At 33.0% G+C, this 15,082-nt stretch overlaps 2 protein-coding genes across 2 annotated transcripts; one reads left to right on the top strand and one right to left on the bottom strand.

Annotated features, from left to right (window-relative positions):
* The first annotated feature begins 170 nt into the window (after positions 1-170).
* On the top strand, positions 171-1,848 carry LOC101258580 (soluble inorganic pyrophosphatase PPA1-like). Its single transcript, XM_004245391.5, has 8 exons — positions 171-551; positions 638-666; positions 747-812; positions 899-1,006; positions 1,093-1,158; positions 1,225-1,345; positions 1,417-1,498; positions 1,578-1,848. The coding sequence occupies exons 1-8, from the start codon at positions 449-451 to the stop codon at positions 1,618-1,620; spliced, it is 618 nt and encodes a 205-aa protein (XP_004245439.1). The 5' UTR covers positions 171-448; the 3' UTR covers positions 1,621-1,848.
* Positions 1,849-2,358: 510 nt separating this feature from the next.
* Positions 2,359-4,852, bottom strand: LOC101258291 (mitochondrial import inner membrane translocase subunit Tim13). Its single transcript, XM_004245390.5, has 2 exons — positions 4,688-4,852; positions 2,359-2,666 (listed from the first exon to the last, which is right to left on the bottom strand). The coding sequence occupies exons 1-2, from the start codon at positions 4,805-4,807 to the stop codon at positions 2,520-2,522; spliced, it is 267 nt and encodes an 88-aa protein (XP_004245438.1). The 5' UTR covers positions 4,808-4,852; the 3' UTR covers positions 2,359-2,519.
* Positions 4,853-15,082: the final 10,230 nt, after the last annotated feature.

Here is a 15,082-nt window from a genome sequence, read left to right on the forward strand (position 1 = left end):
GTATTCATTTTTATACAACATGTATTCCACCTCTCTTCCTCCAAACCAAACATAGATCTACTATAGTTATGGATCTCTAATTAAGTAGACATATAAACGTTTATATGTATAGGTGTGTGTGTGTAGCTTTTTAATTGGATAATAGAGAGATCCTAAAAGTCAACATGTCTGGCTGGAAATGAGAAGAAGAGGAAGTCAACAATTTAGATGTGGACAATTAAAATGTTAGATGTGGAGTCTGGTTTATTCATTTTAGTTTGTAGGTTAGGTGAATTAGAAAAATCAGGAAAAGGAATCGGACAACAATATTACTAGTTTCCTTGTCGCGTGGAAAGCTGTCTTGTTTCACCTAATACCTAGGGCTCTGTGCTATTATTTATATACACCCCACTCACCATTTCTCCTCTATTCATCTATATATCTACAAGTTGTCATTTTGCACGTAAAAATGAGTGATGAACAAAGACACGCCCCTCGTTTGAATGAGAGGATTCTCTCATCATTGTCAAGGAGGTCTGTCGCCGCTCACCCATGGCACGATCTCGAGATAGGTAGGTAGTTTAATTCTCTTTTTTCATTCATAATACTATCAATTATTAATGCTGCATTCTCATCATTCCTAATTGTTGCTGTGTAGGACCTGAAGCTCCAAATGTTTTCAATGTTGTAAGTACAATTGTTTTACACTCCCCTGTGATTGACATTGATTATGATCCTATCAGATTAAAGTAGCATTATCCTTACAGGTCATTGAGATATCGAAAGGCAGTAAAGTCAAATATGAGCTTGACAAGAAAACTGGCCTCATTAAGGCATGACCTCAACACTCCTAATTAAGCAATGTGAATGAATCTCTTCTTGTGTACATGTTGTGTCAATCTCCAATATCTATTTTCAGGTTGATCGCGTCCTATACTCATCAATGGTGTACCCCCAGAACTATGGCTTCATTCCTCGGACTTTATGTGAAGATAATGACCCCATGGATGTACTAGTGCTCATGCAGGTAACGGAATGCCCTATATCCTATACAATACAATGAATAGCATTTTCTCCGGTTCAATTGAATTGAGAAAATTGTTTCATCAACAGGAGCCTGTTCTCCCAGGCTGTTTCCTTCGAGCTAGGGCCATAGGTTTAATGCCTATGATTGATCAGGTTAGGTTGATTGCTGCCTGCAGGTTAAACTTTATTTCCTATCTGATAAAAGGATTTTTAATCCAGGGTGAGAAGGATGATAAGATAATAGCAGTTTGTGCTGACGATCCAGAATATCGCCACTACACTGATATTAACCAGCTTGCTCCTCACCGTCTGGCAGAAATCCGCCGCTTTTTTGAAGACTGTATCCTCATATCATAATTTAATTGATCTAGCAAATTCTCTACAAGTAAAATTTTCTTAATTTGTCAATAGACAAGAAGCTTGAGAACAAGGAGGTTGCTGTCAATGAGTTCCTGCCTCCAAGCACTGCTGTCCAAGCCATACAATATTCAATGTACTTTTTTGTGAATGCCTATAGTAATTTGAGCTTGTGGTTGAAAGATTTTAACATTTGCATTTTTACTTCCGTGCAGGGACCTTTATGCCGAATACATATTACAGACACTGAGAAAGTAATCTACACTTTTATGTTATGATTGTTGTGTTTATCTTTCATAAGTATTTTCTTTGTATTTGTGGGGGGGAGGGGTGAAATTCTATAGCGCATTACATGTCATTCAATTCAGTACTTGTAGTCAATTGTATTGAAACTTCAAGTACCGACTAGTCTATTAGCATGTTGAATCCTATGGGCTTGGTTGATCCACACCAAAGATATATATTCTATTGGTTCAACCTATAAAATTCTGTATTTTCAAAATTACAAGTTTAAACATATATATATATATATATATATATATATATATATATATATATATATATATATATATATATATATATATATATATATGCCACCGGAGTCGGACAAACCCAGTTAATCCTAATTCTTTGCAAATACTTTTTTTTAAACTTCCCACCTGATGTCCAATTAACCTAATTGGAGCTCAACTAAATCCGATTCACACTCCTAGTACGCAATATGGTTAATCCTAGTTGTTTCCAGACATATGCCAAGTAAACAGAATGTTATATAAAACACTCCCAATACGTGCGCTCAAGGATAAATTAGGGCCCAGATAACACCTTGCGCCAAATGCAGGAAATTATAAGATTTTCTTTTATGACATCTTCATGCACTTATGGTTTCCTCAATCCTACTAAATAACTTATGCATGAAAGCACGTATACAACACCAGGGCAAAGTGCAACATTGCCCATGTAAATCTTAATAGTACGCTATAGATAAAAAAAAAATTTGGCTGTCCATCAACAACAAAGTATTAATGAAGAACATCTTTTACAAAATACTTGAGAACCTTCTTTAAAACGGAAAATGACAAAGGGTATCAAAGATTAATTAATGCATTCCAGCATTTACTGAGCAAGCAAGCCTTGAGATCTACCCAACTACAGTTTCAGCGTTGACTGAAGAGAGCTTTGCTAATTATACCAGTGGCCTCGATATACCGATCAACACACCTTGAGATGCAACTACCTTCACTTCCACTTAGACTGCTCCCTGGTTTGGTGATACACTTGTCAAAGCATTTGTCCCTCACCGTCTGAGATAATTGAAGGGTTAGTAACTTAGTATTATATCTTCTGCAACATGCTGAACTTACATACATCACAAGTTGCAGAATCTTATTTATACAATGACAGTAACTCAATCTACTTCTCCAGAAGATGTTCAGTCCATAAAAAATTATGTATGATGCATTCACATAATCAAGGTACCATTGTTAAGTGATTCCAATTTGAAGAACCCATGATTGAAAAATGCAGATCTATCACTGGAGCAGAAAAGTATCCACATCAAGAACACAAGCAAACCTTTAAAATAAAGGTTGCAGGCAAAGTTCCAAGTAGTAACTTGAAACCAAACTATAATGTCAGTTATTCAAGTGTCATCTACAGTTTAACGCAGTCACCGAATAAATAACAGTTAGCAAACCAAATGACTTGATTGTGAAATCGGAATATCAAAGAAATATGAGATTAGAGAGTACAACACAGTAAGAGTATGGTAAATGAATTGACTGGCCACTTCAGATTCTCATAAGGAAAAATACTAATAGGTAATCTCTCATGGTGTCACTAATTGCTTGAGAAGCTATTCTTCCCCTGCTGAAATAATGAAGGAACCTCGAAAGGCTACACATGGCTTAAGTTTCTCGTATTATAAGATTGAACGCCATAACTCTTATTTGTATTTTACTTTTTATGTGTTGTTGAGAAATATGCTAGGATGAGATATTTTAAAAGATGTCATGGATGACCAAAATTTGAAACTACCAAATGCCAGTTACATCAATCAATAGTCATAATTATATATTAGCTCAAGTATTTAAAGACAAGACGATGCTAACATAGTTCCTCAGTCCCAAAATATCTACACTACCCAACTTGTGCAGTTACTAAGAAGGACAATTGTATTGTTACCCTCAACACATTATATTTTCCTCATCAAAAAGGGAAGTGGATCTGGGGAAGTCAAACCACTGTAGATTTCCACTCTCCTAACAATTAAATCTATTGTCAGGTGCAAACAGTTGGTTAAAAGATAGGATTTATTAATGGAACAATTGATTAATTGAACAAGTGTGCAAATTAATTCTAAGATGGGTGAGCCATTGCATTTTGTATAATCCTACTATTCCTCAATCCCAACAAGTTGGTCTAAAGAATCTACAATTTCTGCAAAATGAATACTGAATTAACCAAGCAAACTAAAAAGAAAAAAAGACAAGTGTCTACTAACTTAGTGATCAATTAAGTGGGGAGGGGGAGAACCATGAGATCTTAGGTTCAAATCCCAGAAGAAACAAATTAAGCTAGGTAATTTCTCATCATCTGACATAACCTTGGTAGACAAAGTCACCAGTTCATGTGTTGGTGAGAGGTACAAGGTACTCGTGAAAGAGTGAGAGATATAGAGAACTTTTTGGTCTAGAGAACCTCCTTGAAATGAAAGGAAATGAGCCAAATAAAAACAACAATTTCATTTAGCTGACTCCAAATAAGTTTGACTAGGTATAAACTATAAAGTAGTAGCAATCCATATTTACAGTTAATTATTAAAGGGAGAAAAGTTCAAACGGACCAAAGTTAAATATTTTGGAATACTAGGACAGACAGATTGTAATGCAGATTTCAGTCAACCTAAGATTTAGGATAAAAATTACACAACATCCCTAAATGGTAACTGGAAATTGTTATTAGAAAAAAATATGGAAATATATATAATTATTCATGAATAATTTGACATAAGCAGACAATTTCGTACGTGGAAAGCATACAATCAAACTCTAAAAAAAATTAATTAAAGGTGTTGGATGCTCCTAAGGCCAAATGCCAAGGAATAATTAAAACTTATAGCAAGTACAAAGGCTTAAATACCAAAAATATATTGTTTTGCTAGCACCTTTTTTTCGGACATAACCTCTCATACATCATAGCGCAGATCAGTAATTACCCAGCAACTAATTACTCAAAAACAGGTGACAGACTGCGGCATCACAGTTTTGAAAAAAAAATTAACGATGACAGAGAAAAGGAGATGAAAATAGATATCAGATCAAACCTCGAGAAATTGCTCGGCGTATGCCTGTTCAAGCTGAGTTTTGACCTGGTCCATTATGTCATTAGTCGAGAATTGGGAGGATGCTCCACTATGCGGCGGCGGCGACGAAAAAGAATCCATATCCCCTTTCACTCTATTCTCTCCTTCTGATTCTAAAACCCTAGATTAGTAGCTAAAACCCCTCTCGCCGCCTTCCTCAAATTACACATTTACCCTCGTAGTTTTTTTTTGGAGAATTACTAGTAAAGTTTGTTTTTTGTATGATTTAAAATCACTTAAATAGTAATAATTTTAAATACAAATTTGAACAAAAGAGGTAATATAATATGGGAAAAACTATTAGTAAATAATCATAATTTCATATAATTATAAACCATGGTTATACTTAAATGAAATTTGCTCTCATGTATTTATATAAACCTTATTCCTATATATATATATATTTATACTTTTGTATATGAATTAATAATTTTGTTACCATACTGTACATATTTATGTATCACCCACAATACTATATACGAATCAATCGTTAAAGTTCCTTGTAATCATATATAATTAATTTCAATAATGTAATTATTTGGTTGGGCGGAATGTTAGAATGATTAGAGTGAATATTGCGTTTAGCAATTAATCGGATTAATATCAATTCACTGATGCTCGAGTGAATACATCTATATGACATAATTAAACTCATGATAAGCAAACAATTTTATGTTAGCAATGTGAAGGTCTTTCTTTATTTTGTTTGATTGTTTGCGGCAGTAGCGTCACTTGTCTTAGTTGTGTACTTGCATATATACTTGTTTTTTCTTTGTAAAATTTGATTGTTCAGACTGGCTAATTAGTTTTAGGCATAAGGTTGCAACTCTCCTTATTTTTTAAATTGTTAAATCTATATACTAGAGCCTAGAGGTTGTGGTTGCTGATATTCAGAAGCAGTTTCCTAAGAATCAATTTGTGGTAGTTTAAATTGTCAAAAATTAACCCCCTCTAATTGGTTACAAGGTCAGACGAAAACTCCATACATCAATTGTGTCAGATTTCACTGTGGGAGTTGCTGAAACCATAGTATGTAAATTTTAGTCCTCACTATTATACATAAAATGTGTGAGTGAGGGAATAGAGAGGTGAGTAAGATTTGAAAAGAGTTAATATATATATATTCATTTAATGACCTGCTTATTTAATTCGATTAGCTAAAAATATAATATTAAATATTTTATTTTATCATTAAATTCCTAAATCATTCTTCCTTGTCTCCCACATTTTTTTTAGTGAATTAATGATCAAATAAATGTTCAACATTCAATGGGGAATGATTTAGGGAATTAATGGTAAAATAAAATGATTAATGTTACATTTTTAGCGGGTTAGATTAAATGGGCGGGTCACTAAATGATTTAAATAGATATATATATATATATATATATATATTTGATTCTTAAAATTTCATGTCACTAAATTTTAATGAAAAAACAATTGAATAGGTTGAGTGATATTCTGTTCAAAGAAGTCATAGTTGAGTGACTTTTGAGTTGAAAATGAAAGTTGAGTGACTTTCTGTGCAAAAAAATCATAGTTGAGTGACTATTGAGTTGAAAATGAAAGTTGAGTGGTTTTCGATGAAAACAATTGATAATTGAGTTACCATCAAAGTTATTGACTCGATTTGGAAGTGAGAGGAAAGATATTAAAGAGTGAAATATTGTTTACAAAATATTTAAATTTTTAAAGTAATTGTAATAATTTTTATAAAATAATAAATGTATAACACATATTTGATATACACCTAAAGATATGAATGGATAATTGGTATTGTATTCTTGTGGTAGCTTTTTGCTTGAATTCTTGTTGTCTCAAACTGTTTAACACTTCTTTTTATAATGTATAGAGAAAATGGTCAAGCCACATATATTATATATATAAAATGAATACTATGTACATAAAATTAAAAGCTGGTTTAGTAAGTATTCAAAGTTCACCTTAATTTTTTTTAGATAGAATCTCATATACTATTTATTTTTATTTTACAAATCTTACGGAGTAACTTAGTTGATACTAATATTATTATGATTTGAACATGTGAGAGAAGAATATTAATGGGAGATAAATATATGAAATAATATAATATGAAAAATGAACATTAGATGGGCGGGCGGCTCAAGAATCAACACAAGCCTTGGTTTGGCCACATTCAAAGGCCCTTAAAACGCGACTTCATATATCTGTAGGAGTCTCTACTCATTTGCGTATTAATCTTTCTAATTTGTGGCTTTAGTTTAGTTGCAACCCATTTTAATGTGGAGTAGTTGTTATTTGGCCACATTTAATTTATTTGTTTTTAAGCCAAATGATTAAAGATTGTCTTTTTTTGTTTCCTTTTAAAAAAGAAAATGCAGTGACGATAGAAGCATACGCCAGCAGCCCGTGTGCTCATGACGATAGTGTTTTTCTATGCTAGCTCCATATATTGGGAGGAGTAATTAATATTATCATACCATTATATTAATGACATTGAATAGCTAGATCACCAATAAGTGTTTGACGTTGCCTCAGAATTGAACAGCTAAGCTCGTTAATTATACTTTTATGTGGGCACATATTTTATTGATTAATATTTCTTCAAGAATTAATAAATGAAACATATAAATAAACAAACAAACGTGTGACAATTGGCTTGTTAGTTTTGTTGGAGTAAATTTATACATATTAATAATTAAAAAAAAGTGAAATGGAATGTAAGAAACTAATTAGCATATAGAGAGAGAGAGAGGTAGAAGATAAATAGTTGTAGTGTAAGGTGCATATATCTTTTGTGTGAAAGCAGACCAGGCATGTGAAATCAGAACATGGGATGCTTTTTCTGATTGTTGGCTATCGCACAAGTAGGCCGGTAATATATATAATTAAATAAATGGAAAGGTACTAATCAATCATGTATGACTCTAAACTAAAGGGCCTGGTTAGCAATGACGAATTAGGACTGATAGATGGTATTGGTATATATTACAATAGCATGCATGGAAGTGGAACCGTTGCTTTATATATATATATATATATATATATATATATATATATATATATAGTATACTTCAACCTAGCTAGCTGGTTGCAGGGGTGGATTGGGCGGCAGGGGCGAGCTACCCTTAGTGAAGGGGGTTCCGAATCTTTTTGGCGGAAAATCATATTATTTATATATGGTTAAAATAAGTTTATATGTATATATAGTAAAAGTCACTATCTATTTTTATAAATTTTGAACCCCTTATTAAAAATTCTGAGTCCATGTATATTGGACGGATAGGTAAACTTCATCAACATTGTAGAGCTGTCAAATTATAGGCACAGCTAGCTCATGAATATTATAATTTTATATTTAACAAGCTAATATAATTAACCACAAACATGCATGTTTGATAATTTATTGCATGCTATCTGGTATTTGGTCCATGGCATAATACATGGTCCCATATCCATCCATGGTCATGAGGTAGAAATTGAGGATGCAACTTGAATTGGTCACCCTTAATTACCATCTCAAACTTGTTTTCCAATGTGGAGCTTTTTACGTTCCTTCTTTCACATCAATCTCTTTATTCAAATTTGAGACTAATTTGTTAATAATATATATCTCAACTACAACATATTCTTAAATTTCCTCATATCGTTCGCAATTATTAAGTTTGATGCGTCTAGCCGACTTATTTTTTATATATTCACGGAATTAAAGGTTTTAAATCTTTTCATTTGTTCTCCCTCACTTCAGTGTATTAACAAAAGAAAAATAAAGTCATTACTGATCTTACATTTTCATATTAATAAAATCACTCAATTAAATTTATTATTAAGAAAATTAACACAACAAAATAAGTTGTTTTATGCTATGTAATATGAACTCCACTTATTAGAGTTATCAATATGTGCTAGTCGACCCCATCCGGGTTAACTTATACAAACTTTGACATTTTACGCACCAAGTCAGGCTAGTTCATTTTTTGTAGGTCAAAAACCGATCGCTCCAACCCACAAGTACGTGGGCTACAGGTTTGCTGGGTCAATCCACTTTTTTAAAAATATTTTTTTTATGATTATTAAATTAAATTTAAATTATAGTATAAAAATATTAATGTTCCTACTACTTGTTAATTAAATTCACAAATAAAATTATCTTTATAATATATATTAAGTTTCTTTTTAAGTAAAATATAAATATCTCAATAGAAATATTAACTTTTTGAGTTCGGACTCTCTTTAATTTTAAATTTTAATATTATATTATATTTTAGATTAATTTTTAATGGCCCACGGACCGACTCAACCGATATTTCTCATGCCCCACAGATTAATAGACTTATTCAGACTGGGCTAAAAAACTCTTTTCTTAAATGAGCTCTAAAAATTTTAGCCTACTTCTATTAAATTCCGAATTAGGCCAGACCGATCCAACATACCTAACCTATATTGACGGCTCTACCAGTTATAAAAGAATTCAAGAAAAAACTTAATTAGTGAATATATTCAAAATTTGAAAATGTACTATAATGGATATTTTCTACCCTAAAAAAGACTTGTAACCTTGCAAATAAGTGGCTCAATAACTACAATGCTAAATTGTTGCAGTCCCTGGGTAAAAAAAAAAAAATGTTGAGCTACAATACTAACTCCATGTGAACCATATGAATTAATTAGTTAGTACACGTAGGACAATTAATTAGTTACAGAATTCTGTTGAGTAGTTAGAGTGTGTAAAAGATTCTGTGTGCCTCTATATATAAAGGTGATTATGTACAATTTCTTGCTGCTTCTTTTTTAATGAATAATCAATTCAGTTTTATGCTTTATTCTCTGTCAAATGGAAGCTCCATTAATGGAGTCTAGAGTTCTTTAGATCACAATTTGATAAGGTATCAGAGCCAGCGACGCAAGCTGTGCCAGAGTTTTTTTTTTCTTCAATTATTTGAGATTTCGTTGCTTGTCATGGCAGCTACAAAGATCGATTACAATCATCCTTTATCCATAGGTCCTGATACATCGAGTTCAATGACTATTCCTATTAAACTCACTGGATCTGATAATTACGGTATATGGAGCAGGTCAATGAGGATTACTCTTCTAGGAAAGAGGAAATTTGGATTTGTAACAGGTGCTTGTTCGAAGGATTCATGCAAGGATGAGTGGCAGGAGCAGTGGGAGACTTGTAATGCAATTGTTCTTTCGTGGCTGATGAATACAGTGGGTGAAGAGCTCCTTAGAGGGATCGTGTATGCTATAAGTGCTCACAAGGTCTGGGTAGATTTGAAGGAACATTTCGATAAGGTTAATCGAGTCAAAATCTATCAATTGCACCGAGAAATCATTACTCTTGCCCAAGGTACTGATTCTGTCTCGAATTATTTTAGCAAGTTGAAAAATCTCTGGAATGTGTATGATGCAGTAGTGTCTTCACCAAGCTGTGAGTGTGTTAGATCCAAGGATTACATTGATCATCTATATCAGTTGAGGTTGATACAATTTTTGAGTGGCTTAAATGACTCTTACAATCAAGCTCGAAGACAGATCTTATTGAAAAGTGTCACTACATCTATCAATCAAGCCTATGCTATGGTGATTGAGGATGAAGTTCAATATTCTGCTTGTTTAATGACTGCAACTAAGAACTTTGCTCCTATGGCTATTCAATCCAGTCAAAATCAGATCTATAACCAGGGTAATCAATCATTTAGAGAAAGGAAGGTATAATGTGATTATTGTCACTTTATTGGTCATACAAGAGAAAACTGCTACAAGTTAAATGGTTATCTTAGTGACTGGAAACACAAGAAAAGAAATGAGTTTGGAAATAATGGTAGTAGAGGAGGCAGGACACAAAACTATGGAAACAGTGAAGGTCACACTACTTACAATGGTACACATTCATTTTCTTCTGTGAACAATATCTCTTGAAAGCTTGATGATCCAGGTTAAGTTGCATCATCTAGTCATGCTGTGAATAATGCATTTGTGACAAAAAATCATGGGTTCACTAATAGTGAATACCATCAAATTCTGGGATTACTGAATAAAGACACACATGTGACTCCTAGCAGCAGTACAGGTAATACTAATGCTACATGTTTAATGTCTGGTGTATTCTCAATTGACTGTATAGTAGATTCAGGTGTTTCTCACCATGTAGCATCTAATAGTCACTTGATGACTCAAAGTCATATTAGTGAGACAAAGGGTGATAAAGTGAACTTACCTACAGAAACTTCAGTTACCATTTCTCACATTGGCAATGCTCGTGTATTTTAAAATGAATTAGTACAGAATGTTTTATTTGTACCAGATTTCAAATTTAACTTGCTATCAATGTCCAAGCTCACCAAGGAACTGTCATTTTTTGTCCCCCTTTACCCTGATTTCTGTGTATTCCAGGACCTTCACAGTGGCAGGGTGAAGGGGATTGGTAAGAAATATGGTGGTTTATACATTTACAGAAGGGACAGAAGGTTTCATATGAAAATAAATCACAAAGATTAGCAACTACTTTACCAGTTCATGATTGCAATTTATGGCACAAATGACTTGGATATTCCTCTACCAAGTCATGAAATGTCTAAATTTCCTGAAGAATGATAGAGATAATGAGATATTACATAATTGTTTAGTATGTCCCTAGCTAAACAATCAAGATTGCATTTTCCTACTAGTTCTGCTAGAGCTAATATACCATCTGATATGGTTCATGTGGATTTATGGGGTCCTTATAAGGTTTCTACTTTTAATAAGAAACAATATTTCCTTACTGTTGTAGATGATTGTAGTAGATTTACATGGGTTCATTTGCTGCAACTTAAGTCTAAAACTGTGGTGGCAATAAATTTTTTTTGGCAATGATCAAAGCTTAGTTTAGTGCTCATGTCAAAATGTTTAGATCATATAATGGCTCAAAATTCTTTGATTCTCAATGATCTGATTTGTTCAAGAATTTAGGCATTATACATCAAAGTAGTTGTGTACACACTCCACAGGAGAATGGAATAGTTGAAAGGAAACATAGGCATATCCTTAATGTTGCTAGAGCACTCATGTTTGAGTCCAACATGCCAATTCATTATTGGGGGAAATGTGTAGTAGCACTTGTATTTTTATTGTATAGATTACCATATTCAGCCATCAATGGGAAGACTCCTTAGGAAATATTGCATTCAAAGTGTCCTTCACTTTCTCATTTGCTAGTAATTGGTTGTCTATGTTATGCCTACTCTATTCCAAAGAGTGACAAGTTTGTAGAAAGAGCAAAGCCTGCTGTTTTGATGGGGTATTCTGAGACTCAGAAGGGTTATTTTTGTTAATGAATCTCAATACCAAGTCTTTTTTTGTAAGTAGATATGTAGTCTTTAAAGAACATATTTTTCCTTTCCTTCAGCCAAATGATGTAATCCCATCTTCAGTTCTATTAATGTTTGAGTCAGATTTTTGTGAAGAAATTGGTGATGACAGTGATCCTGATCTCTTGACTACTACTGAAGTTTTGCCAATTGATGTTGTTGTTGATATTGCTGATACAACTCCTGATGTTTCTCCTGTTACAACACTTGTAAATTTTTCTATTCCTCAACCTGTCAAACATACTAATAGAACCACTAAGCAACCAATTTGGATGAAAGATTACATAGCCCCAACCACAAAGCATGCTAGCAGGTATCTTATTGCCAATACTCTTTCCTATGATCATACTTCCCTTACTTATCAGAGTTACTTGGCAAAGTTTTCCACATAAGTGGAACCCAAGAATTTTAAGGAGGCATCTACAGATGTGACATGGGTTCAGGCTATGCAACTAGAGATTCAGGCTCTTGAGAATAATCATACTTGGGAGGTTGTTAATTTTCCACCTGGTAAGAATGCGGTTGGATCTAAGTGGGTATATAAGATCAAGAAAATGTTGATGTAGAAAGGTTCAAGGCTAGGTTGGTGGCCAAAGGTTATAGTCAACAAGAAGGTCTTGATTATCATGAGACTTATTATCCAATTGCAAAGATGGTTACTGTGAGATAAGTTATTGCTTTAGCAGTTTCTAGAGGATGGTTTATGTACCAAATGGATGTCTACAATGCTTTTTTTCATGGTGATTTGTGTGAAGAAGTCTTCATGAAAATGCCTGAAGGCTCTGAGCAGAAGGGACAACACAAAGTGTGTAGATTACTTAAGTCTTTATATGGTCTTAAACAGGCTTCAAGGCAGTGGAACATTAAACTTTCCACTGCCCTACTGAGTGCTAGTTTCTCTCAAAGTGGACATAATCACTCTATGTACACTTCCTTGCCGAGAAGTGCATTGTTGGAACTAGGTTGGAACTTAAGACCATAAGCTCTAGATTTTTTGGTTTCCGCTATAGCAGAACACAAGGGAAAGATCATTTTTTTTACCAGAAAAGATCGTTTTATCAGGTAATGGATACACTATAAGCATTCCTTTGATTTATCTTTCTAGTCTATGTAGATGACTTACTTAGCACCGGAGATAATGCAAACATGATTGAGGAAACAAAATAGGCATAACACAGTCAATTCAAACTAAAGGACTTAGGGGAACTCATGTTTTTTCTGTGCATTGAAATTCTGAGATCCAAATTTAGGGTTATTCTGAATCAAAGAAAATACCTCCTGGAACAAATATCTGATATGGGACTAAGTGGTCCCAAACCAGCAGCCACTCCTTTGGAGTCTAATATGAGACTAACTAACTTGGAATATGATCAATCCATTGGTCTTAGTGAAGATAAACCACTAAGTGATGTAAGTACTTATCAAAGACTTGTAGGAAAGCTTATGCATGCTACTATCACCAGACCTGATATTTGCTATGCTGTTCAGACTTTAAGTCTATTTATGCAGACTCCTAAAGAGTCTCATTATGAAGATGTAACTAGAGTGGTCAGGTATCTCAAAAGTACTATAGAGCAAGGTGTATGCCTTCAAGCTAAGGCTGCAGATACACTTACTTGCCGATGTGATTCAGATTGGGCAGCCTGTCCTAATACAAGAAGGTCGGTTACTGGCTACATTATCAAATTTGGTGACTCTTTGATTTCGTGGAAATCAAAGAAACAAGACACTGTGTCAAGGAGTTCTATTGAGGCGGAATACATAAGTATGGCTTCAGTTGTAGCTGAAGTTACTTGGTTACTTGGTTTGTTCAAAAAGTTAAAGGTGCCTCTAAAGTTACCTGTTTCCATTTTCAGTAATAGCAAATCTGCTATACAAATTGCAGCTAATCCGATATTTCATGAACGTACTAAACATACAGAGATTGACTATCATTTCATCAGAGAAAAAATTAAAGCTGGCGTGATTCATACACGTAGGACAATTAATTAGTAATTCCACGTGAACCATGTGAATTAGTTAGTTAGTACACGTAGAATAATTAATTAGTTACAAAATTTTGTTGAGTAGTTAGAGTGTGTAGAAGATTCCATGTGCCTCTATGTATAGAGGTGATTATGTACAATTTCTTACTGCTTCTTTTTGAATGAATAATCAATTCAGTTTTATGCTTTATTCTCTGTCAAATGGAAGCTCCATTAATGTAGTCTAGAGTTCTTTAGATCACAATTTGATAAAAAAATCGTCTTATAAAAACAATTGTTACAATCATTACGTCAGGGGTAATATCATAAATTTATTATTATTAGAAGTCATTTAAATTGTAAGTATATAATAAAATTATAATATTATTTCACTGATTAAGTTTATTCATAAAAATTTTGTTGAATGATTTTTCTTTAGTTTTATTTATTTGCGGAATTTATATTTACATGACATAAAAATAATTTATTCTATTATGTTAATGTTTTAAATGATAAATATAATTGAATAATTTTATTGATGTAAAGATTCAAATAAAATAAAGTTTAGTAACTTTATTGACAAATTTTTAAAATTAAATGACCCTTTAAGTAATTAACTCAATTATAAACTACAAGTTCAGTTTTCCTTTTTAAATTATAGACAAAATTCTATTGGAGAAATAATTGAGAGATAATTAATGATCATATAAGAAATTAGCAAGTATATACAGTAGTACCTTCGAAGTCTGACTAAATATTACGCCAACAACATGGGTAAATGTTACTAATATGTCACCTTAATCTACTGGTGCAAACTTGTTTTTTATTTGTTCTTTAATCAAGTTAATCCCTCGTGTGTATATATATATATATATATATACACACACGATCACTCATCTTACTTACTGAAATTATCTAGTAAAATCATTTATGTTTTGTTGTCCCAATAAAGTCACTAAGTTCCACGTACCTATCTTACAAAAGTAATACTCGCCCCTTGAAATCATCCTTAGTATATACTTTTTCTGTTCATTTTTATTTGTCATACTATACTTTTC

This window comes from Solanum lycopersicum, chromosome 8 (genome assembly GCF_036512215.1).
Source record: "Solanum lycopersicum chromosome 8, SLM_r2.1".
Classification (NCBI taxonomy): Eukaryota; Viridiplantae; Streptophyta; class Magnoliopsida; order Solanales; family Solanaceae; genus Solanum; species Solanum lycopersicum.

Bases quoted from the DNA above. Each gene is read 5' to 3' on its own strand.
- LOC101258291 (XM_004245390.5), bottom strand. From the start codon at position 4,807: ATGGATTCTTTTTCGTCGCCGCCGCCGCATAGTGGAGCATCCTCCCAA. The intron at 2,667-4,687 runs GTTTGATCTGAT...CAATTATCTCAG, and splicing joins ACGCCGAGCAATTTCTCGAG to ACGGTGAGGGACAAATGCTT.
- LOC101258580 (XM_004245391.5), top strand. From the start codon at position 449: ATGAGTGATGAACAAAGACACGCCCCTCGTTTGAATGAGAGGATTCTC. The intron at 1,159-1,224 runs GTTAGGTTGATT...TTTTTAATCCAG, and splicing joins TAATGCCTATGATTGATCAG to GGTGAGAAGGATGATAAGAT. The intron at 1,499-1,577 runs GTACTTTTTTGT...ACTTCCGTGCAG, and splicing joins CAAGCCATACAATATTCAAT to GGACCTTTATGCCGAATACA.